This window comes from Dendrobates tinctorius, unplaced genomic scaffold, assembly GCF_039654945.1.
Source record: "Dendrobates tinctorius isolate UK_male_01 unplaced genomic scaffold, ASM3965494v1 ptg000089l, whole genome shotgun sequence".
NCBI classification, from domain to species: domain Eukaryota; kingdom Metazoa; phylum Chordata; class Amphibia; order Anura; family Dendrobatidae; genus Dendrobates; species Dendrobates tinctorius.
Window position 1 is genome coordinate 701,875 of NW_027361757.1, and position 26,743 is coordinate 728,617.

The 26,743-nt window shown below is 43.4% G+C and overlaps 1 protein-coding gene across 2 annotated transcripts in view; it reads left to right on the forward strand.

Annotated features, from left to right (window-relative positions):
- The first annotated feature begins 17,285 nt into the window (after positions 1-17,285).
- NFKB2 (nuclear factor kappa B subunit 2) overlaps positions 17,286-26,743 on the forward strand; it is a 56,152-nt gene continuing 46,694 nt past the window's right edge. Inside the window, exons 1-4 of one of the 2 annotated variants that reach the window (XM_073585758.1) lie at positions 17,286-17,532; positions 22,865-22,946; positions 24,994-25,034; positions 25,428-25,526. In XM_073585758.1, the coding sequence (XP_073441859.1) occupies positions 17,500-17,532; positions 22,865-22,946; positions 24,994-25,034; positions 25,428-25,526 (255 nt within the window). In that variant the 5' untranslated portion in view covers positions 17,286-17,499. Of the gene's footprint in view, positions 17,533-22,864; positions 22,947-24,020; positions 24,076-24,993; positions 25,035-25,427; positions 25,527-26,743 lie in introns of those variants that run through there. The other variant, XM_073585760.1, reaches the window with a different exon arrangement.

Consider the following 26,743-nt stretch of genomic DNA (forward strand, 5'->3'; position numbering starts at 1 on the left):
TTAGGCAGAGGGGGGAGGTATGTGGCAGGGCTAAGGGTCGTGTAATCGATGGGCGATATGTGCCTCATAAATGGCTTGTCTCTATAATGTAAAGCCTACCAGATATTATTGTTGTTGTTTGAAGGACCTGTGGTGAGGTCACAGTCAGGTGACCAGTCAGCTGCTGGGTTCGTGGGTGTGGCTACAGCCTTATAATGTGGCCTGCTCCTGAACCAGGGAGCTGTATGTGGGGAGGACTAAACCTCCCAGCATGTGCTGAGACTCGCGGTCTGAGTCTGCAACCACGAACGGTTATGTTTTGTTTGCCTAAGTTAGAGGCTATTTTTGGTGACACGCTGTTTTATGGTTTATGACAGAAATAAACCTTATGAACTTTGGAAGAACCTGTCTCCTGATTGTCTCCCGCTGCACCTGAGTGAGTCACATCCCTACAGCGCATACACCCGAATTCCGTTTTCTGGGAGGTTCGGACTCAAGAAAATTTAGGAAAAAGCTGCTGGAGTCTTCTGCTTGTACTTTCAACTATTTAGAGTGGGTGTCTTCTAATTGAGGCCACTTAAAAAGTAACTTCTTTTAACCGCTTACCGTTTCCAAACCCTCAAGCACATTAAAATAGGTAACAACTGAACATACGCACAGTCTTTTTTACATTGCAGGCTCTTCTTCAGGATGAATCAATATGAAAATAAAAAAACACATACCTTATTATGGTGAAAAAAAGAGGAAAAAAAAGCCCTCTTATGTGTCTCCATTGATGTAAAAATAAAGTTAAGGGTCTCAGAAATGAAGACAAATTTTTCCTTTACAAATTTTTTTCTTAAAGTCAATCTGCCAGTAGGATCAGCCCTCCTGAGCCACTTCCCCTTTCATTTAATATAATCCATGGAGGCAAATTTGTAGATTTCTGTGGAATAAGACATTGGATCGCAGATATGCAGGCATCATTTTATTCGGCTTACTATAATCTGTGTGCCCATATAGCCGGCTTGGTCTATGCTCACATGAAGCCTTTTTGTAGCATTTTTTTGCTGCCTTCCTTTATGCAAATTAAAGGGACTAGTGAACAGTAACCTACCCACAGTGTCAGGTCGGCGCCGTTATACTGAATACAATGATTCCTTAGTTGATGAAATGCATTAGGGCTAGGCTAAAGTTAGGGTTGGGCTAAAGTTAGGGTTATGGTTAGGCTAACGTTATGGTTAGTGTTAGGCTAAAGTTAGGTTTAGGTTAAAGTTAGGGTTTATTCAAAAGCCTTTTTCACCAATAATTTGGTCACGTCAGTCACGACAGTCAGTCACTTCAGTCAATCAGTCACGTCAGTCACATCACGTCAGTTACGTCACGTCAGTCGTGTCATGTCACAGTTTTCTATTTCTGGAAAAAATAAAAATCTAATAAAATGGCACGTCAGTATTATAGTGCAGAGGAGGCTTATGCACGTTTATGTTCTGACAGTGAAGAAAGTGCAGTGTCAGATGGCGATGTGGATTTTGAGGGCTTTAGCAGCTTATACAGTGATAGCTCAGAAATGAGCAGTGATTCTGGTCCATCCTCACACGCAAGGACCAGTACAACAAGAAGTCAAATAGTGCTTCTGGAGAAATGTCTCCAACTCAGGGAACAATGCCCAGTACTAGTGCTGTCCCTAGTGCTCCTGAATTGGCGCACAACAATGTCCAAGGGGCTTTGCCTGTTGATGTAGCATTTCCTTGATGGGAGGCTTTGGATTCAGCTACTCAATTCATCCCTAATTTTAATACCAATCCTGGTATAAATGTGGAGGTGGAAAATTTTGAACCAATTAATTTTTTTAATTTGTTTATGACAGATAACTTGCTAGAGTATATTGTCCTCTACAAGTTTATACGTGTCTCAATTTATCAGCCAGAACCCACGATCCTATTATGCTAGGTCAAATTTATGGACACCAACTAATGTCCTGGAAATGAAAAATTTTTTAGGATTTACATTTGTTATGGGGCTTGTTCAAAAAAGAGCATTTGATCCTATTTGTCCAACCGCCCTGTTCAAGCCACCCCTATGTTTTCTGCCGTTCTTCCTAGGATCCATTATGAAATGCGCATGAGATTTTGGCATTTTAACGACAATAGTCAATGCCTGCCCAGAGATGCCCCAGAACATGACAGACTATTCAAAATCAGACCCATCATCGAAGACTTGACAGAAAAGTTCTTAAAGGGGATCTGTCACCCCATTTTTCGCCTATCAGCTGCCCGCACCGCCATCAGGGGCTTATCTACAGCATTCTGTAATGCTGTAGACAACCCCCTGATGTAACCTGAAAGATAAGAAAAAAGAGTTAGAGAACCGTTACACTACGCAACGCACCAGTGATCCCGACAACAATACGACCTGGTAAGGATCGCTGGTACATCGCTAAATAGTCGCTAGTAAGCTGTCAAACAGGCAGATCTACTCAACGACGCAGCAATGATTCGGCGATCCGTATAATGACCTCGGCGAACGTTGGGACCTTGTCACACAGCAGCTATTCTGACGACTCCCGCCTGCATCCATGATTTCTGAGTCGCCAACAAGGTCGCTTGTCAGCGTCAAACACAAAAATGCATGCTGGCCAGCGGGATACCAGCGATCAAAAAATGGCCCAGGACAGTCGAGCACAATCAGCGAGATCGCAGCGGGGGCTCGGTTGCCGCTATGTGTCACATGTAGCGAGATCGTTGGCGAGGTCGCAGTTTCGTCACAAAATCTGTGACGTTTCAGCGATCTCACTAACGATCTCGCTATTTGAGACGGGGCCTTTAGATTATACTCACCCGGGCGTATGGTCCGGTCCAATGGGTGTCGCCGTCCGGTCCGGCGCCTCCCATCTTCATACGATGATGTCCTCCTCCTTGCTTCTCCCTCGGCTCCTGTGCAGGCGTACTTTCTCTGCCCTATTAAGGGCAGAGCAGAGTACTGAAGTGCACAGGCGCCGGACCTCTCTGACCTTTCCCGGCACCTGCGCACTGCAGTACTTTACTCTGCCTTCAACAGGGCAGAGAAAGTACGCCTGCGCAGGAGCCGAGGGAGAAGCAAGGAGGAGGACATCATCGTATGAACATGGGAGGCGCCGGACCGCGACACCCACCGCACCCGACTGCTCCCCCGGTGAGTATAATCTAACGTGTTTTTCTTATCTATCAGGTTACATCGGGGGCTTATCTACAGCATTACAGAATGCTGTAGATAAGCCCCTGATGGCGGTGGCCGCAGCTTATAGGGCTAAAATGGGGTGACAGATTCCATTTAAAGCTCTACACCTGAACAGAAAACTTTCCATTGATGAGTCCCTTGTAAAATTCAAAGGAAGACTGCACTTCAAGCAATTTATTCCTTCTAAGAGGGCAAAGTTCAGAATAAAGCTCTATAAAATGTGCTAGAGTTCAACTGGATACACATCAGCTTTTCACAGTTATGAGGGGAAAGATAGCCAACTAAACACGCCAGGTTGCCCTACTTATCTGGGGACAACTGGAAAAATCGTTTGGGAGCTAATAACTCCATTTTTACAAAAAGGCTATAATCTGTGTAATAAAAGAAGAAATGATCCAGCTGAAGTGCTCTGGTGATTTATTGAGTGCTGTTCAGACAACAGAACATTGTTTACGCGTTTCTGGCTAGACGCCCTTAATCATAACCAATCATAACCGTGGGTGAGCTGGTCTTTCAAACCTATAATCTGTGTGTTGACAACTACTACACCAGCATAACCCTATTTAAAAGTCTGGTTGAACATAACATAGGGGCTTGTGGGACCATTCGCAAAAACCATTAGGGATTTCCACAATCATTGGTCAACGAAAAGTTCTGAAAGGGGCAGTCAGGGGCTTTACGCAATGGAGAGCTGCTTGCCTTTAAGTATAAGGATAAAAAGATATTTTTACCCTCAGCTCGATCCACACAGATGCCACAAGGGCCACTGAAGAACAGGGATCCACTACTCCAAAACCTATTTCTGTCATTGACTACAACAAATATATGGGGGGGGTGGACCTTGCAGATCAGGTTCTACAGCCATACCAGGTATCAAGAAAATCATATACCTTGTATAAGAAGTTAGTCATTTATTTGTTTCAGGTGGCCACATATAATTCTTTTGTGTTGTACAAAAAAGCCAGAAATGCAGATACTTTCCTTGATTATCATGAAAAGGTCATTGAAAATCTTGTTTTGGAAAATTTTGTCCCTGCTCATCCTTTAGAATCTGAAGATGTCAGAAGACTCACTTTATTGCACTCATTTCAGTAACAGGAATAAAAAAGAACCCCCAGAGAAGATGTGTATGTTCTAAGAGAGGAATGAGGCATGATACCCGCTATTATTGCCCACAATGCACATCATTGCCAGCCTTATGCTTTCATGACTGCTTTAAAATCTTCCACACAGAACCACGTTTTTAAACTGTTTTGACATTCAAGAATTTGGTTTATTTAGTGACAGACACATTTGAGTAGAGCTGACTTAACAATTTCCGGGGGTAGATGGGGGATGTCTCCAGAGACACAAGCTGGCCACAATATATTGGGCACTACAATGACATTTTTGCTCTAAAACTTCCACTATGTATTTCTGGAAATCATCCATGTAGTTAAAATGGTCACTATATCCTTAGATTAATTCACAGAGGGGTGTCATTTCCAAAATGGGGTCACTTTAGGGGGGGATTCTGTTGTTCTGGCACTTAGCAGCTCCCCAAAGTGCCATAACAGCAGAATCCCCCCTGAAGTGACCCCATTTTGGAAACCACACCCCTCTGCAAATTCATCAATGGGTGTAGTGACCATTTACCTACCTATTTTTCAATGTAAAATCTGGGTTTAAAACAAAATTTTTGTGGTAAAAATTTAATTATTTTTTCTTCACTGTCCAATGGTATAATCTTCTATGGAACAGCTGTGGTGTCAGTTTGCTCACTGCACCACTAGAAGAATTCATTCATGGAAGTATTTTGCAAAATACAGTCACTTTTGGGGGGTTATGCTGTTCTGGCACCTCTGGGGCTCTGACAATGTGACATGTCAAACAATTCCAGCAAAATATTCTCTCCAATATGGCGCTCCTTCCCTTCTGAGCTCTGCCATGTGCCCAAACAGTGGTTTACCCCCACATATGGGGTGTCAGCATACTCAGGACAAATTGTACAACAACTTTTTGGGTCCAATTTGTCCTGTTACCCTTTGGAAAATAAAAAAAAATTGAGGTTGAAAAGATCATTTTTGTGGAGAAAATATGATTTTTTATTTTCTTGGTTCTACGTTATTAACGTCTGTGAAGCGCTTGGGGGTTCAAAGTGCTCACCACACTGCTAGATAAGTTCCTTGGGGCTCTAGTTTCCAAAATGGGGTCACTTGTTGGAGGTTTCCACTGTTCAGGACCATCAGGGGGTCTCCAAACTCAACATGGCGTCCGCTATCAATTCTAGCCAATTTTGCATTCCAAAAGTCAAACGGTGCTCCTTCCCTTTCATGCCCTGCCGTGCACCCAGACAGTAGTTTTCCACCACATACTGGGTATTGGCATACTCAGGAAAAATTGCATAACAAACTTTGGGGTCCATTTTTTCTTGCTACCCTTGTGAAAATAAAAAATTGTGTAGAAAAGATCTTTTTTGCTGAAAACATATTATTTTTTATTTTCACTGCTCTACGTTACTAACTTCTGTGAAGTACTTGGGGTTCAAAGTGCTCACCACATATCTAGATAAGTTCCTTGGGGGTCTAGTTTCCAAAATAGGGTCAATTGTTGGGGGTTTCCACTGTCTAGGTATGTCAGGGGCTCTCCAAATGCGACATGGTGTCCGCTATCGATTCCAGCCTATTTTGTATTTCAAAAGTCAAATAGTGCTCATTCCCTTCCAAGTCCTGCCATGCGCACAAACAGTAGCTTTCCATCACATATGTAATATCGACATACTCGGGAGAAATTGTACAATAAATTTTATTGTGCATTTTTTTTTCCCTTGTGAAAATGAAAAATTTGCAGTTGAAGTGAAAGTTTTGTGGGAAAAAGTAAAACTTTCATTTTTTCATTCCACATTTCTTTAGTTCCTGTGAAGTATCTGAAGGGTTAATAAACTTGTTGAATGTGGTTTTGAATACATTGAGGGGTGCAGGTTTTAGAATGGTGTCGCTTTTGTCTATTTTCTGTCATATAGACCCCTCAAAATCACTTCAAATGTCAAAATGGTTTTGTAAATTTTGTTGGAAAAATGAGAAATCACTGGTCAACTTTTAACCTTTATAACTTCCTAAGAAAAAAATTGTGTTTCCAAAATTGTGCTGATGTAAACACAGCCTTTCAGGGATTATATACAGCATTCTATAATGCTGTATATCTGCCCCCAACCCGACCTGGAAGAACAGAAAAAAAACTATTAATTATACTCACCTGCGGGGCGGTCCGGTCTGAGGGGTGTCGCTCTTCTTGGTCCGGCGCCTCCCATCTTCTTGCAATGCCATCCTCCTTCTTGGTTCGTGTGGATGACGGGTCCCTGCATCATCCACACAGTCTGCTCGGCATCGCTTTTCTATGCAGGCATACTTGTCTGCCCTGTTGAAGGCAGAGCAAAGTATTGCAGTGCGCTGGAGCCCGGAAAGGTCAGAGAGGCCCAGCGCCTGTGCACTGCAGGACTTTGCTCTCAACAGGGAAGATGAGTACACCTGCGCAGGAGCGCAATGCCAGGGAGACTGTGTGGATGATGCAGGGACACGTCATCCACATGAAGCAAGCAGGAGGGTGGCATTGCAAGAAGATGGGAGGTGTCGGACCACGACCAGCGACACCCATCGGACCGGACCGTAGGTGAGTATAATAAAAGGTCTTTTTTTTTCTTTTACAGGTCGGATCGGGGGCTTATCTACAGCATTATAGAATGCTTTATATACCGTAATCCCTGAAAGGTGATGGCCGCATCTTATATCGGCCAAAAGTGCTGACAGGTTCGCTTTAAGAACTGCAGCCTGTGTTTGAAATCTGCAACAATGTACAATAAATAATAATTAATAATTCTTTATGGGTTTTTGCAGGATCTTTTCATCTACAGAAAGCATTGAGAAGGTGAAAAAATGCAACATTTTTTATTACAGGAAAGATATACAGCTGTGTCAAAAATTAAGAGACCACTGCAGTTTTATAAAAATTAGCTTCTCTACATGTCTGACAGCCATTCCATTCCTGTGTCAGTTGAATTCCAACCAGAGTACACCTCATTCTACTTAATGTGCTTCTGATTAAGTGATCACCTGAATCAAATCTTATTTAACAAAGGAAAGTATAAAAAACCCTGCTGTGGTGTTCACAATCCTCTTGCAATAGGACAAGCTGGATGGCAAAACAAGTGCTAGTAATATCCCAAAAGTAATAGGAATGAAAAAAGCCTTTCATCAATGAGAAGCAAAGGAGAGCCAGGCTGAAGTTTGCCAAACATAGTAACATAGTTATTAAGGTTGAAGGAAGACTTTATGTCCATCTAGTTCACCCCATATCCTATCCTAACCTGCCATAACATGTTGATCCAGAGGAAGGCAAAAAAAAAAACCATGTGGCAAACAGTAAGCTTCACATTGGGGAAAAAAATTCTTTCCCGACTCCACATACGGCAATCAGACTAGCTCCCTGGATCAACGCAATATTAAGGAAATTAGTGTATATAACCTGTAATATTATACTTTTCCAGAAAGGCATCCAGACCCTTCTTAAGTTTTAGTAGGGAATCACTCATTACAACATCATATGGCAGAGAGTTCCACAGTCTCTCTGCTCTTACAGTAAAGAATCCGCGTCTGTGAGTATGCGTAAACCTTCTTTCCTCCAGACGTAGAAGATGCCCCCTTGTCCCCGTCACAGGTCTAAGAGTAAAAAGATCATTAGAAAGGTCTTTGTACTGTCCACGCATATATTTATACATTGTAATAAGATCACCCCTAAGCCTTCGATTTTCCAAACTGAATAACCACAAGTGTAATAACCTTTCTTGGTATTGCAGACCCCCCAGTTCCCTAATAACCTTGGTCGATCTTCTCTGTACCCACTCCAGTTCAGCTATGTCTTTCTTATACACCGGAGACCAGAACTGTACACAGTATTCTAAGTGTGGTCGCACTAGTGACTTATATAGAGGTAAAATTATGTGCTCCTCATGAGCATCTATGCCTCTTTTAATGCATCCTTTTATTTTATTTGCCTTTGCAGCAGCTGACTGACACTGGCCACTAAATGTGAGTTTGACGTCCACCCATACACCCAGGTCTTTTTCAGTGACAGTTTTGCCCAGTATTTTACAATTAAGCACATAATTATACATCTTGTTTGTTCTACGCAAGTGCATGACCTTACATTTATCCCCATTAAAGCTCATTTGCCATTTATCAGCCCAAGCTTCTAGTTTACATAAATCCTCCTGTAATATAAAATTGTCCTCCTCTGTATTGATTACCCTGAAGAGTTTAGTGTCATCTGCAAATATTGAAATTCTACTCTCTATGCCCCCTACAAGGTCATTGATAAATATGTTAAAAAGAAGCGGGCCCAATACTGACCCCTGTGGTACCCCACTGCTAACCGTGACCCATTAATAACCACCGTGTTTCCTATCCCTGAGCCAGCTCTTAACCCACCCACTTACACATATTTTCCCCTATCCCCATTGTTCTCATTTTATGTATCAACCTTTTGTGCGGCACCGCATCAAAAGCTTTTGAAAAGTCCATATACACCACATCCACTGCATTCCCTTGGTCCAGTCCGTAACTTACCTCTTCATAAAAGCTTATCAAATTATTCTGACAGGAACGGTCCCTCATAAACCCATGTTGATATTGGGTCATGAGGTTATTCTTCTTCAGATACTCCAGTATAGTATCTCTTAGAAAACCTTCCAGGATTTTAGCCAAAGTTGAGGTTAAGCTTACTGGCCTATAATTTCCAAGTTCAGTTTTTGTCCCCTTATTGAATATTGGCACCACATTTGCTATACGTCAGTCCTGTGGTACAGACCGTTATTATGGAATCTTTAAAGATTAAAAATAATGGTCTATCTATGACTGTACTTAATTTCTGCAGTACTCGGGGGTGTATCCCATCCGGGCCCGGGGATTTGTCAATTTTAGTGATTTTTAGACGCTGCCGTACTTCCTGCTGGATTGAGCAGGTGACATTTAATGGAGAATTTTTATTTTTATCCCTAATCATGTTATCCGTCATGGGATTTTCTTGTGTAAATACTGTTAAAAAAAGTTATTTAGCATATTGGCTTTTTCCTCATCCTCATCCACCCAGACTATTTTTAAGGGGACCAACACTATCGTTTTTTAGTTTCTTACTATTTATGTAGTTAAAGAATATTTTGGGATTATTTTTACTTTCTCTGGCAATGAGTCTCTCTGTCTCAATCTTTGCTGTCTTGATTTGCTTTTTACAGAATTTATTTAATCTTCTGTATTTAGTTAATGCCTCATCACTACCTACTTTCTTTAATTCTCTAAATGATTTATTTTTATCTCTTATCGCGCCCCTTACAGCTCTATTTAGCCATAGTGGTTTCCTCCTATTTCTCGCATGTTTACTCCCATACAGTATATATTGTGCACAGGTCCTATTCAGGATGCTAATAAACATCTCCCATTTTCTTTGTGTATTTTTATGTCTCAGGATATCGTCCCAGTTGCACCAAGATCATCTCTCATCCGGTGGAAATTTGCTTTCCTGGTTTAGTGTCCTTGTAACCCCTCTACTACACATCTTATTAAAGGATACATGAAAACTTATTAATTTGTGATCACTATTACCCAAGTGACCCCCAACCCTTACATTTGATATGCGGTCTGGCCTGTTGGTTAATATTAGGTCTAGCAGTGCCCCCCCTCTTGTTGTCTCTCATAGTTGTCAAAAACCTATTACCTTTGCTGGAACTGCAGGTTTCGGTTCCCCAATGTATTTCAGGGTAGTTGAAGTCCCCCATAATAATGACTTCTCCTTGAGTCGCAGCTTCATCTATTTGCTTTATGAGCATATTCTCCGTTGCTTCCATTATTTTTGGAGACTTATAACAAACCCCTATCAGTAATTTATTATTTTTCCCCCCTCCCCTTATCTCCACCCACAGGGACTCTACATTCTCATTAGATTCATATATATTATCACGAAGGATGGGTTTTACAGATGATTTAACATATAAACACACGTCTCCCCCTCGCTTATTTGTACGGCCATTTCTGAACAGACTATAACCCTGTAAGACCATAAGGATTGGACCATAGAGGACTGGAGTAAGGTTATCTTCTCTCATGAGTCTAATTTTCAGCTTTACCACAACACCTGTTCATCATCTAATGGTTAGATGGAGACCTATAGAGAGGCGTACAAGCCACAGTGTCTTGCACCCACTGTGAAATTTGGTGGAGGATCAGTGATGATCTGGGGATGCTTTGGCAAGGCTGGAATTGGGCAGGTTATTCTTTGCGAAGGACATATGAATCAAGGTTATCCAGAAAAAAATGCTGATTCCTTCTGCTCAGGCAATGTTCCCCAACTCTGAGGACTGTTTTTTCCAGCGGGATAATGCGCCATGCCACACAGCTAGGTCAATCAATGTATATAAAACAATACCATATGGAACAATTTGAAATGTACCCCCTTGGTATGAGGCCACAGATTAGATATTTTTCCATAAATGCCTTGTTCCACCATAATCGCGTGCGTTTGTTGAGTAGCTCTTTATATTTTACAATCAAAGTACTAGTGTCACCAAATTTATAGTCTGTATTAATACCAGATCCTTCATTAAACACTTTATCAAGCTCAGTCTGCCACGCTTTTTCGTGTTCACGAAAATCCATGTGTTCCTTATGGGAGACTGTGAAAACACAGATAGCAAGACTATAAAACAATACCATATGGAACAATTTGAAATGTACCCCAGGCGAGTCACCATCTGTAAAATTATGACTCAAAGGGGATCGATGATGGACACTCCCACATAACATATTAACACAAAAAAATGGAGTAAAAGTCCAAAATATTTTAGAAACGTAAGAAATTTATTATACATAAAAATAGTACTGACAATTATAAACAACATCTACAATGAAGGAATCGGGTAATATCGGCTGCTAATTGTCCTGTCCATATAATATCAAGTAAAAAAGAGCCAAATGCTTCTTGTAATGATGGGCCATAAAACCGGGACACAAGTGTAGGGAAAAACCCAGGTGTGCATCCTGAGAAACAACCCCGTTATCCCGCGCTAAAGTGCTTACCCATCGTATGCTCCAGGACAAGTGCAGCGCCGACGCGCGTTTCGCCTCTTTCTCAAGGTGCGGTGGTATGTCGCATAGGGGATCATGATTAAATACCCTGTCAGCAGGTGCCCTTAATCGGCGCATGTATCCAGTCCTGCGCCCCGGAAGTTGCATTGTTTCCGGCGACCAAGATGGCGCCGCGTGTCAGGAAGCGTCTGATGACGCCACTGCACCGCAGACGTCACCACTGCGCCTTGTCAATGCTCCACGGCATAGACCGGAGACATGCGTACTAGAGCCAAAGTTCCTGCAATGAGCCGGATACATATAGCAATAGTAACAATGAAAAACCGATATATATGTGATGAATGTATGATAGTGTGTGACAAGAAATAATATAATACACAAAAATAAATAATTATATAAGATGAAAACTGTATGTGACCGAGTGTAATGTGACGTGTAGATAAGACATTATCCACAACTATACCTATCAATATAATACAAGCAGTAATACAAGATATATTACAATATTGACAAAAAATCACCGTAGCATACTTAAAAGTGCATATATAGTAACAAGAAAATGTACCAACATTTACAGTGTATATATAAAAAATATTCTTGAATATACAGTAATTTCAAATTTATCCAGCAAGTCCTTAGAAACAGGATGAGAAGCCATAGATCCCACCAGACGTCTCCCACTTGAACGCCATGATGATATACGGTGTCAAATAGCCGAATCAAAGAACTCACAAGAGACAAGGAAAAATATTACACAAAAATAAAAGTACGAAACAATATAAAACCACGACATACAAAATTTATAAAAATGAGCTATAACTCAACTGCTCATTCAGTCCTGCCGGTGGATCACGGTTCTTGATTCTTTCTGAGGTAAAGCACGTTTGATATCACCTCCCCTTATTCCGGCACGGACTCTGTCAATACCCCACGCTCGTAACCCATTTGGATCACATTTGTGTTTCAGACGAAAATGTCTGGGAATAGGTTTGAGGCCATCAACATCATCCACATCACGGGCGGCCATTATGTCCCTCACATGTTCCCGTATGCGAACACGTAGTTCGCGGGTGGTGAGTCCAACATATATTAATCCACACGGGCATACTGCATAATACACAACAAAAGTGGTACTACACGTAATATGCCCCCTGATTTTAAATTCACGACGGCCGTCCGATGAGGTGAATGACACCGATCTCCTCAAATTCCTGCATGCCAGGCAATCACCACATGGAAAAAACCCATTTCTAGGTGTTCCGGCCTGTAACAGGTCGACATTCTTACTGATATGATGACTCTTAACTAACATATTCCCAATGGTCTTGCACCTCCGCGCAGTCATAAGGGGGCGTTCAGGGAGGCATTCACGTAGGACTGGATTCGTCTTTAAGACTGCCCAATGTCGATTCAAAATTGTTCTCATCATGTCCCATTTGTGATTGTAAGTTGATATATATCTTACTTCTCCATCTGTTTTGGTTTTGGACTTGCTCCACCTGTTCACCAAGAGATCTGTCCTGGAAGATTTTTTAGCTCGCCAGTATCCCCGTCTAATACACCTCCCACTGTATCCCCTTTCGGAGAACCTCTCCCCAAGGTCCGCAGCCTGTGCTTCAAACAGTTCATCAGTAGAACAAATCCTCCTGGCACGCAAAAACTGTCCGACAGGAATGGATCTGACCGTGGAATGCGGATGTGACGAGGATGCATGCAAGAGGGCATTCACAGACGTCTCCTTTCTATATAAATCAGTATGAATATGACCATCATCCTGTACTTTTAATTTAACATCAAGAAACGTAATTTCATGTTGATGAAAAACATACGTGAGATGAATGTTGGAGCTGTTCCGGTTGAGATCACCCACAAAATCATGTAACTCAGAGACAGGGCCTTGCCAGATGAATAGGATATCATCGATATACCTAAACCATCCTACAATTTGGGGAGCGGAATGTGCGCCATCCGAGAAAACTTCTCGTTCCCAATAACCCAAAAATAAATTTGCATACGATGGCGCACATGCCGCCCCCATTGCAGTGCCCTGCCTCTGTAGAAAAAATCTATCCTTGAAAGTAAAGAAATTGTGGGTGAGTACAAATTCCAACAGCTCCAACACCAGCTCACGCATGTCTGGATCTAAATTACTTGTTTCAAGGAAAAATCTGGAAGCCCTCATTCCATCCACATGTCGAATGCTGGTGTACAGCGATTCGACATCTGCTGTCACCAAAATCATATCGGAATCCACGGACAGACCATCCAGTCTCCTAAGGATATCGTTTGTGTCCCTGACATAGGAGGGAAGTGTCTCCACCTGGGGGTGTAAATAGTATTCAATAAATTTACAGGTTGGATCACACAACCCCCCTATGCCAGACACAATAGGGCGTCCAGGAGGAGAGCCAGTATCCTTGTGGACCTTGGGGAGAAGATACAGTGTGGGGATAACAGGAGTTTTCACTAAAAGTCCGTTTAGCACCTTCTTAGTTATAATGCCCCTTTCACATGCTATTTCAAGAATATTAACTAGCTTACTTTGGAAAGCAGTAAGAGGACTATTCGGCAGCTGCGAATAAGTTTCCTTATTTCTAAGCTGTCTCATAGCCTCCTTTTCATATTTATCAACAGGCCAGAGTACCACGTTTCCCCCCTTATCAGCTGGCTTGATAACTATGTCATCCCAACTCCCAATCTCATGTAAGGCCTCTCTTTGATGTGGAGTCAGATTATCACTTTTTTTGTAATTATTAATTAGTTTCAAATCTTCTGTCACTAATCGTGTGAAAATCTCAACTTGGGGACATAATGAGAAGGGGGGGAACGTGGTACATCTGGCTGCTATAGGGGGCAATGGTACACTTACCGAATCTCTCTTGGATTCACTCTCCAATTCTTCCAGGGCACATATTGCCTCAGCTTCTGAGACAAATATTCCCTGATTTGGCACAGGACGTGAATGTAATCTTCTCAGGACAATCTTTCGGGAGAACAGGTGGAGGTCTTTTACCGCTGTAAAATAATCAAAATTACTAACTGGAGAAAAAGATAAGCCAAGTTGTAATACATTTATATGGAGATCAGAGAGAACATGTGATGAGAGGTTGATTACCTCAAGCGTATTAGTACGGGCCTTTTTATCTCCTTTAGGTGAATCAACCATTTTCCTTTTGTTGGATTTTCCATTTCTCCAACGTCCATCTCTCATATGGTCTCTCCTATCCCACAAAGATTGTGCACCATCAGGACAATTACTGGATTCTTCAACGGATGAGATTGATGATACTGAGGTAGACCTTCCTCTGGTGGGATTCTTATTATTATTCATTTGGCGACCACGCCATCTATACACACGGTTTTGTTGTCGATCCGTTAAATCCCGTTGGTATTTTTTAGTTTTTCTCTGAACAATCTCCGTTTCCCATTTCTTTAGGGATACATTCACCTCCATCTTCACCTTAGTTACCATCTCATTAGTGAGACCCTTATTAATCTCATCCTGTATAGACCCAATTTCCACATCTAACTCCTTGAGCTGTTTCTCATTATATTTGGATAACAGTTCCATGTATTTTCTAGAACATGCGGAGGCAGCCTCCTCCCATTGATTCACGAAGTCACTATCATTGATATTAAAGGATGGAAATACCTGTACCCGTAAGCCCCTTGGTATGAGGCCACAGATTAGATATTTTTCCATAAATGCCTTGTTCCACCATAATCACGTGCGTTTGTTGAGTAGCTCTTTATATTTTACAATCAAAGTACTAGTGTCACCAAATTTATAGTCTGTATTAATACCAGATCCTTCATTAAACACTTTATCAAGCTCAGTCTGCCACGCTTTTTCGTGTTCACGAAAATCCATGTGTTCCTTATGGGAGACTGTGAAAACACAGATAGCAAGACTATAAAACAATACCATATGGAACAATTTGAAATGTACCCCAGGCGAGTCACCATTTGTAAAATTATGACTCAAAGGGGATCGATGATGGACACTCCCACATAACATATTAACACAAAAAAATGGAGTAAAAGTCCAAAATATTTTAGAAACGTAAGAAATTTATTATACATAAAAATAGTACTGACAATTATAAACAACATCTACAATGAAGGAATCGGGTAATATCGGCTGCTAATTGTCCTGTCCATATAATATCAAGTAAAAAAGAGCCAAATGCTTCTTGTAATGATGGGCCATAAAACCGGGACACAAGTGTAGGGAAAAACCCAGGTACGCATCCTGAGAAACAACCCCGTTATCCCGTGCTAAAGTGCTTACCCATCGTATGCTCCAGGACAAGTGCAGCGCCGCCACCGACGCGCGTTTCGCCTCTTTCTCAAGGTGCATAGGGGATCATGATTAAATACCCTGTCAGCAGGTGCCCTTAATCGGCGCATGTATCCAGTCCTGCGCCCCGGAAGTTGCATTGTTTCCGGCGACCAAGATGGCGCCGCGTGTCAGGAAGCGTCTGATGATGCCACTGCACCGCAGACGTCACCACTGCGCCTTGTCAATGCTCCACGGCACAGACCGGAGATATGCGCACTAGAGCCAAAGTTCCTGCAATGAGCCGGATACATATCGCAATAATAACAATGAAATACCTATATATATGTGATGAATGTATGATAGTGTGTGACAAGAAATAATATAATACACAAAAATAAATAATTATATAAGATGAAAACTGTATGTGACCGAGTGTCATGTGACGTGTAGATAAGACATTATCCACAACTATACCTATCAATATAATACAAGCAGTAATACAAGATATATTACAATATTGACAAAAAATCACCGTAGCATACTTACAAGTGCATATATAGTAACAAGAAAATATACCAACATTTAGTGTATATATAAAAAATATTCTTGAATATACAGTAATTTCAAATTTATCCAGCAAGTCCTTAGAAACAGGATGAGAAGCCATAGATCCCACCAGACGTCTCCCACTCGAACGCCATGATGATATACGGTGTCAAATAGCCGAATCAAAGAACTAATACCGTGGCACCGGCAGGACTGAATGAGCAGTTGAGTTATAGCTCATTTTTATAAGTTTTGTATGTCGTGGTTTTATATTGTTTCGTACTTTTATTTTTGTCTAATATTTTTCCTGGTTGTCTCATGTCAGTTCTTTGATTCGCCATCAGGGGCTTATCTACAGCATTCTGTAATGCTGTAGATAAGCCCCCCCTCATGAAACCTGAAAGATAGGACAGGGCGCTTCTGACAATGATGCTTCTTAGCCTAAAACACAGCAGTGGGGGGTCTGGAAATATTGTAATCGGGCATCTTTTTGTAGTAAAGGTTGTAATTTCCGTGCCGCTCCCCTTAGCACCTCCAGATTTGGGTTGTAGGGGACCACTAGAGGCACCCGGTTATTTTCTTCTTTAGCTTTGTAATGTAGCAGGTGATTCCTCGATATTCTGGTGGATCTTGTAATTTGGGTTTGAATTGTTCTTGGATGGTAGCCTTTCTGAGGCGATTAAGGTGCTCATCTCTATCCATGGGGTTGGACCACATCCGATCTCACTGATCGGACGATCGCAGTCAGGTCACATTATCTGCACAATGGTCACTGCGTAAAAACGAAACTACAAAAAAAATCCTATTGTGACACTGAGGGGTTTTTCCACCATTTCCCCCGCACTTGAATTTTCCCCTTCACATTATCTGGTAAAGTGATCGGTGTTATTAAAAACTACAACTTGTCCGGTAGAACTCCGTCCCCTGTACAGCTACGGTGACGGGGAAAGTGATGGCTGTTGGTAGAAGAGCGACTATGTAGCACCTAGCTCTGCACGTAGCAGGCCTCTGCTGTCAGACACACAGGCGCTAGCGGGACGCTCGGGCAGCTCCGCTGTGGGGACCGGTGACCGGAGCGCTAAGAGCTCCCGGACGGTGCAGCACTGCACGAGCCGCGCGCCTGCGCTCTCCTCGGAGGTCATGTGACCTGCTCGTCACCACCCGCGTCGCTGGTATTTTAGGGACTTTCCTGAGCTCCCGAGTTTCCCCGCCGTCCCTCCCTCTGCGCTGCTCCCTGTACACACTGCAGTTGCTTCCCCTGCTGTCCGGGCGGAGGGTCGTCACTAGCTCGGGCTGTGTGCAGTGGCCCTGGGAGACGTGCCACCCTGAAGCGGACCACTCTTGTTTGTGGCTGTACCCTGGCAGAAGGAAAGGACTTCCCTCATGTCGGTCTTTAAAATAGAGCCCTATGATCCCGTGAGTATTCTATTTACAGGAGCACTTGGCAAGCTGTAGAACTACAACTCCCAGTAGTGTGCAGTTGTGGTACTACAACTCCCAGCAAAAGTAGGACTGTAGCTGTCAGTTGCTGAGGAACTACAACTCTCAGCAGTAGGACTGCTATTTTCAGTTACTGGGGGACCACAAGTCCCAGTAGTAGCTGGACTAAAAATTATATTTGCCTTGGAACTACAAGGCCCAGCAGTGGTGGAACTACAAGGCCCAGCAGTGGTGGAACTACAACGCCCAGCAGTGGTGGAACTACAACGCCCAGCAGTGGTGGAACTACAACGCCCAGCAGTGGTGGAACTACAAGGCCCAGCAGTGGTGGAACTACAAGGCCCAGCAGTGGTGGAACTGCCAGCAGTGGTGGAACAACAAGGTTTAGTTGCTGGGTAACAATAACACCCAATAGCGATGGGACTACAATTTGAAGTAGAACTACAACTCCCAGCAATTGTGGGACCACAATGTGCAGTTGCTGGGGGACTATAATTCCCAGCATGTTGTCAGTCAGCACTTGCTGGGAGCTGTATGAGCGGCTGCAGGTTGCCCAGGGTCCTGGATATTTCTGGGGTACGGCATAATTCCGGTGTTCTGCTTCTCGGTGGAGAGATGCCTTCATCCTGGTGCCATAGTGTGTGCACACAGCAGCCAATCACATTCCAGCTCTTGTTTTTCGTCAGCCGTTTGGAAATGAGAGTGGCATCCTGATTGGTGACTATGGGGCTTTGCCACCTGTCCAGTAATCTGTGAGGTTATACTATGTTTCGGCGTGGATTGTATTTCCCAGGTCACGTGCCATTGAGGGTCACCGACTTCTTCGGATTGTCGCGCAGCATTACGGAACATGCTATGACACGTTCCGCATGTAAAGCAGCTGTGACGTGTCCAGGGTATATCTTGAATTATCTTCTTAAAAAATGCCATCTGACTCACCTGTGTTCTCACATTTTAGAACAGGCCGACATTGTATTATGGGGGGCAGCACATTGGTCCAGTAATCCATGGATTTATCAGAATTGTGCAGTTCTGGGATTAATACAAATACCAGGAATATTCTAATGGGTCAATTTGTAGAGTATTGCAGCATATCGGGGCAGATTAGGACGCTTCGCACCCCTGTATGTGTTGGGTTTTATTAACTTGCGTTCGCACCTAGAGGAGTAAAAAAGGAAAAGGCTTCATGGGAGTAAAAGAAATACAGCAAAGGTGGGCAAGAACGGTAGGGGTGTGTGTGTACAGATTTTGCAATCGTGTCTTAAAGCATCTAGTTAGTTTTTGTGTGCTTAAAGGGATTTTCCAGCATTATGTAAATAAAGCTTAAAGGGGATTTCCCACATCAGATCTGTGTTCTCTGTATTCATCACCCGCGTGCTCCATGTTTCCTATAGAGTATAGTTGACATTTTTTTCCAATGTTTTGATGGAACAGGAGTCCAAAAAGTAATTTTTCAGTGTTGGCATACTGGGGGGCCATTTTGCTGCCCATAGCCGTTCCGATTCATCGTAGACACTGCTGTTATGTATAGTGAAGGGTAGATGTACTGGGTACGTTCCCAGCCTCCCTCCTCCTCTAAAATCAGACAAACCAAAAAATGTGTACTTGATCAGATCTGTTATGGGGAAATCTCTTCCATTCAGCATATAAGTAGCAGTTTTGCAACTTTCTTATATTGTTTGTGGTTCAACTTTTTTCCATTTTCAATGGTTTAAAATTATATCAGAATGGCTACATTCCTTCTCTATTTGTAGTGTCAGTGTGCTGGGTGCAGGGAAAGTCCTGTCGTGCATAGGCCTCCATCCTCACCAGTAGACTTCTGCAGGTGTCATACTGCTGTACATCAGTATACCATTTTTTGCAGCTGTATGTAGTCACTCATACTGCTGGTTTATTCTATACAGAGGTAAAATGGAGACAAGTTGGTGGGTAACATATTGCATGGTGTACCTGCATGCAGGGCTGAATTTGACAGTAGACACTTTAGGGTAGGTGAGCAACAAAATAACTTGTAACAAAATGAATGCCTGTCCCAGGATATGAAGAGATTCCAGCAATGTAGACTAACAATATACTGTATTTTTATTAAATGATCAAACCTCTAGGATTGTACCTATGGAATATCTTATAATGGCGCGGTATGGTCTCTAGTGGGGAGCAATCCTCAATGCGTTTAGCTTTCTCAATATCCCTTATGTGCCCCCTTTGGTAGTGAGTCCAACATATACTTTATGCCATGGGCATTCCGCCCTTGGATGCACAATTAGGCTATGTGCACACGCTGCGGATTCACCCGCAGATTTGTATGACCTGCGGTTTTACCTGCAGATTGGCCTGCGGTTTGCACATACCCTTAAGGTGTTTTTTTTATTTCTAAAGTCTTGGCTCCATCGAAAATTCAGGACTGTTTTAGCCTTGACCAGATTGACACGGGCGTTGCAGAGACCACATGGGGAAAAATCCATCTCTAAATGCCCCCAGACTTCTACACATGGACCTTTTTTATGATGGACCCATTCAAATCCTCTTTCTTGCCATCAATTTGTACAAGCTTTACTCCTCACCAGTGCATTACATGAACCTGACAACATATCTGGGGGAATGTACAGAATAACAGGCTGTGGGGTAGGTGTGAAGCACGACTGAGGAGTTTACATCTAGTCATTCACATACTGTTGGGCTGAATTCTTAAAAACCCTGGGAGAGTCCAGGGCTGCACTCACGCCCCTCCTTATTACAACCTGACTCATAATTTTTTGCACAAGGAATAGTGTTCAATAGGTCTTGTCTCTCTGATTTTAACAGTTGTTTTTTTTTTTCCTTTTCTTTTCCACTGGCGATCTCTGTAATTCAGCCAGACTAAGGCTATGTGCAGACGTAGTTTTTAGGTGCTGCAGATTTCTCCCCGCGGATTTTGTAAAATCCGCAGGTAAATTTCAGGTCGAAAGACCCGCGGCTTAGGGTATGTGCACACGTTGCGGATTCTGCTGCGGTTCCGCAGCGTTTCTGCAGCTGCGGGTCCGCAGCAGATTCTGCTGCGTTGTACAGTACCTTTATTTCCTATGGAAATTAAAAAACGCTGTGCACATGCTGCAGATTTTTCCGTGCGGTTTTGCTGCGGTTTACAATCCGCAGCATGTCAATTGTTTGGTGCAGAAATTCTGCAGTTTAAAGGTACTGTCACACTTAGCGATGTACCAGCGATCCCGACCAGCGATATGACGCGGTCAGGATCGCTGGTGCATCGCTAAGTGGTCGCTAATGAGCTGCCACACAGGCAGATCTCACCAGCGACATCACAGGGGTCGGGGGTCGCTACTTACCTGTCACACTAGGCGATCCTGACGTCCTCCCGCCCGCGTCCACGCGTCGCTCGTCTCTCCACAGGAAGCGCCCCAGGAAGCTGACGACGAGAAACAGTCCAGGACGTTCTCGCGCGATCAGCGATAACCAGCGGGGGAGCGGGTCGTAGGTAAGTATCAGACACAGCGATGTCGCTAGCAATATCGCTATAACGTCACAAGTTATAGCGATATTGCTAGCGATATCGCTTAGTGTGACAGTACCTTTACACCTCATCCATTATGAGGTGTAATACCGCAGATAAACCGCAGGACTTTTGTCCTGCGCATTTACCTGCGGTTTTCTCTCCAAAATCCGCACACCAAAAAAACTACGTGTGCACATAGCCATACCTGCGGTTTATCACCTCTACAATGGAGGAGATGGTAAACTGCAGCGGAAACCGCAGAAAGAATTGACATGTCATTTGTTTCTGTGGATTTGAAACCGCAGCAAAACTGCGCGGAAAATTCCGCAGCATCTGCACAGCGGTTTCCATTTTACATAGAGTAAAATGGTACAGTACAACGCAGCACAGGGCCAGAAATGCTGCGGATCCGCAGCAAAATCCGCAGCGTGTGCACACACCCTTAGGCTATGTAATTCCATTCCGCGGGAAATATGCGAGCAAACTGCATTTTAATTCCCGCCTATTTCCTGCAGAAAAACTAGCGATTTGCAAGCGTAATTAGCTTGCAGAATGCTAACGTTTTCCAAGCGATCTGTAGCATCGCTTGGAAAACTGACAGGTTGGTCACACTCGTCAAACATAGTGTTTGACGAGTGTGACCAACTTTTTACTATTGAGGACGCCTATGCAGCATCAGTAGTAAAAAGATCTAATGTTAAAAATAATAAAAAAAATAAAAAATGGTGTTTTTCTCACCGTGTGACGTCCCGCGCAGCGTTCCCAATCATTACGATGCTGCCGGCAGGTCCCGTTCCCAGTGATGCATTGCGCCAATGACCTTTGATGTAGCGGTCTCGCAAGACCGCGACATCATCAAAGGTCATTGTCGCAATGCATCACTGGGAACGGGACCTGCCGGGAGCATCGCTGAGGCCTGGTGACACTGCGAGGGACATCGGAAGGTGAGAGTATGATGATTTTTTATTTTAATTCTATTTTTTACAGGGATATGGTACCCAGAGCCTGGAGGAGAATCTCCTCTTCTCCAGACCGTGGGTACCATCCACAAATGTTCTGCTTACTTTTCGCATTGTGGGCACAGCCACATGCAGAAAGTTAGCAGAACAATGCATATTAATAATTATGGTAATCCTACTTGACCTAAAACAGGAAAGGTTTATTCTTATTTCATGTCAGATATTGAGAAAAACATTCAGATGTGTCTTTTATATAGTATATGTATATCCTGGCTGCGGGTAAGGCCTGTTTCACACATCAGTTTTTTCTGTCAGTTGTAATCCGCCAAAATGGCGGAAAACGGATCCGCCTGCGTACGGACATCGACGTGTGCCACCGGACCGTTCTTTTGACGGATCCGGCGAAGGAAGAAATTTAAAGGAACCGCTGTCTGGAGAGAGGGTTTTTTCTCAGCCGCCAGACCGGGATTTAGGGTTAAATTTACTGCAAAGGCGATTCTGCTGGGCATGCACAGTGTAAAGTGCGGATCCGGCCAGCCAGAAAAACGTTGCATTGTCCGTCCAGTCTTGTCAGCGGACGCCAAAATCTTGGTGGATCCACAAAAAAGCGGATGGCCATCCGTCAAGATCCGCCGGTAATGTAAGTCTATGGGGAAAAAAAACGGATCCGAAAAGAAAATTGGCGGATCCGTTTTTTTTGCAAAGCGGCGGATCTTGACTGATGGAGACAAACGGAAGTGTGAAACAGGCCCAAGTGATTGTATGCAGAAGAATGTGAATGGTAACTAAATTGCAGTGTAGTCCAGTTATTCCAAAAATATTCTTAAATTGCTTGTTTTTTTCTTTTGTCCCCAAACAGCTTCTTCACAATGGGGATCTTGATGAAAATGGTTATGGCTATTCACATTTAACTGACCACCATGAACCGGATTCGGATATTCGTAAGTTACCTTAATTTCCCTGTTATGTCAGCTATTAAAGATGTTCTCTTTCCTGATTTCTATTATGTTAGTTGTTTGGACATTACTGTATTATGGCGCTGAGCAATGTTTTGAGTTGCATGGAGGTAATATGGGACCCAGAGATTTCAGCTTTACTGTACCTCCAATGCAATGTGCCATGTTTTTTTTGTGTTGGATTCATACGGAATGTGCTGAAAAAAAGTAACATGCAAAGATAGAATACTAACACTGCTTTATGATGCGCATCATTGCAGTAACACTACACCAACCTGGATAACAGACTGGGCCCCAGGGCCCCTAATGAATTTTGTAAATACCTTATGTTGCCTATTCTGCCTGTGAGCGGCGCTATCTGTGGCTGCTCACAGGCAGTATAGGCAACATAAGGTATTTACAAAATTCATTAAGGGCCCTGGGGGCATACATTGGGGGGTTAATTTAAAGTAGTGGACAACCCCTTTAATTGTCTCAGTCTGTTATCCAGGTTGGTGTAGTGTTACTGCAATGATGCCCATCATAAAGCAGCACTGACGTCACGACAAGTGAGGCGTGACTCAGCGCTGGGACCCTGCGGTGGCTGCTGGGTTGTGGGTGGGGTTAACCCCCGCGTCACACCCTGCATCCACTGAGCGCTTTCTCAATGAATGGGCGCGCGGTGGATAACCCCGCCCACAGCCTGGCAGCCAGCACGGAAGGAGGAAGAGGGACCCCCGGCTGCTGCCAGAACTTGAAGGGACGTCAGCGGAAGCAAGAGCCAGCTGCAGCCAGGGGTCACATGCTGCCTGTGAGCGGCCAGCGATAGCGCTGCTCACAGGCAGTATAGGCAACATGAGGTATTTGCAAAATTCATTAGGGGCCCTGGGGGGATACATTGGGGGGTTAATTTAAAGTAGTGGACAACCCCTTTAAGTAAAAGATGCTATAACTACTTCCAAGACTGGTGCTATTCCTCTGATGTCGGCATTGTGTCGAATACACGACAGCTGCAGCCAATCGGCAGTCACCGATCGACTGCAGCCTTAAGTATTCAGTAACAAAAGAATTTCAATCAGCTGCACCCGCTGGGAAATGCAGCGCTGTCATTGGAGGAACAGTGCTAGTCCGGGAGGTAGGTATAGCATTTTATTATTTTATTATGCACCTTGGGATATTCAGAAGGCGTGTTAGGCTGTGTGCACACGCTGCGGATTTTGCTGCGGTTCCGCAGCGGTTTTGGCCGCTGCGGACCCGCAGCAGTTTCTGCTGCGGTGTACATTACCATGATTCCCTATGGGAATCAAAAACCGCAATGCAGACGGTGCGGAATTTTCTGCGCGGAGTATCTGCGGTTTTCAATCCGCAGAAAGAATTGACATGTCAATTCTTTCTGCGGATTCTCCTGCGGTTTGCCATCTCCTCCATTGAGGAGATGAAAAACCGCAGGGCAAAACCACAGAGCAATCCGCAGGTAAAACCGCAGGTATTTTGACCTGCGGATTTTACAAAATCCGCGCGGATGAATCCGCACCTAATCCGCAGCGTGTGCACACAGCCTTACTGTTAAATAAAGCTGCGCTTGCCATCAGCCACAGTCATCATTTATTTGCATTGTTCCTACTGCCAGCTAAATCATTCTGGCTAATGCCAATCAACTAAGGAAGTGCAGTAATGTAGAGACCTAATAGTTAAAAGGCAGCTGTCCCAGTGAGCACGTAGTCTAATGTACAGGCAGCATGGTATAAAGTAGGAGGAGCGGTGCAGATTGATAGACAGGTTTGTGGGAAATTGTTCAGTATAACTTTATTAAGATTCTTGCTCATTCTGGATGTGGGGCGGATATACACTGCACTGTTATTGGGAACGCGCATTCCTATGAACGCTCATTCCTGAAAATTGTGCAGTGTAATAACGCTGTCAATCACCCCAAAAAAACCTAGCAAAAATGCTTGTTCATTTTTAAGTTTTCTTTAAAAAAATAAAAAATTCCTTGAAAGTTAGTTCTTATATGTTTGTGTCGCTCATGTGACTTTTTTTTCTTTTTTTCTAGAAATTGGCCCATATCTGTCAATTATCGAACAACCCAAACAGGTAAGTATATTATACTTGTAACAAAGATTGTTAGAGGTTGACCACTACATTCTTTTTTTTTGTTAAAAGAAAAAGTGCCTATGGGGGTGTTAAAAAACAAAGATGAACATATACTTGCCTAACTGACCCCTGCCATTCTCAATCAATCCTTATCCCAAATGTATGACACCTCATCAAGCAGGCATAAAAATAATTTTGGGTGGAAGTCAGGACATTGTGCCCCCCCGCCATGCCGATTAAGGGCTTCATTTCCCGTTCTCCACTGAGCAGCAGCCCCAGCGCACACATAAAGATATGATGATAAATGGAGATGTCGGGATACCCTTTTATTTTTTTTGACAATTCGAAAAACGCACATGGGCATTCATATTCAATTTTCATTGATCTTTACAGCGTGGCTTTCGCTTCCGCTATGTATGTGAGGGGCCATCTCATGGAGGACTGCCTGGAGCTTCCAGTGAGAAAGGAAAGAAAACCTATCCCACTGTTAAAGTAAGTGTATTGTTATTTAACAGTGTGACATTTTACTAATACTTGTACATACCTGTCCAGACACTAATGTATTTAAATACGACCTTTCATCAAATTTTTTTTATGTTGAGCTGGACACACGATGTAATAGTGGATGCATAGTGGAAAAAATAAGCCTTATTTTCCTTCTCATTTTGCCTCGCCGTTGCGCAGTTACACAGTTATAGCGTTCAAAATATTTGCCATCTAATGAATTAACTTTAGTTAATTCCAAGTGAGTGATATCAGACAGTTTTCACTGAGGATGTATACTTCTCCCTGTATAATGCTGACCAATCCTAAGCAGGAGCAACACTCAAAAGAAGAACACATCCCCACCATCGCTTCCAGCAGATTTCTCAATGTGTGAGATGTTTAATGACGGACAACTCTGATGACAGACAGCTCTGATCTCCTGGTTTAACCTCCTACATGGGTTGGGGTATGTGGACACGTTACGGATTCTGCTGCGGATCTGCAGCGGATGTGGCCCTGCGGATACGCAGCAGTTTTCCATGCGGTGTACAGTACCATGTAAACCTATGGAAAACAAAAACCACTGTGCACATGCTGCAGAAAATTCCGCTCAGAAACGCAGCGGTTTATTTTCCACAGCATGCCAATTCTTTGTACGGAATCAGCAGCGTTTTTACACCTATTTCATTATAGGAATCCGCAGGTGTAAAAACGCAGGCAGAATCTGCAGAAAATCCGCAGAAAACCCACAGGGAATCTGCAGTTAAAACGCAGGTCATTTTACCTGCGGATTCTGCAGAATCCTCACGGAAAATTCCGCAATGGAATCCGCAACATGTGCACATACCCTTATAGTCAATGGAAATTGAAAAACACAGTGCACATGCCGCAGATTTTTCCACGCGGATTAGCTGCGGTTTTAAATCCGCAGCATATCAATTCTTTGTATGGAATCCGCAGCTGTTTGACACCTGCTCCATCACCAGGTGTCAAAACGCAGGGGAAAACCGCAGGCTAATCCACACTTAATTCGCAGGTAAAACACAGGTCATTTGACCTGCGGATTTACCTGCGGATTTAGCCAAATCCGCGTGGAAAAATCCGCAGCACAATCCGCAACGTGTGCACTCACCATTAGTGTGGGGGGAGGGGCAGTACAGCTCAGTTTAGCTGTGTCACATTACAAACCCTTCTATCAGCTCTCCTGACTACATAATCTGACA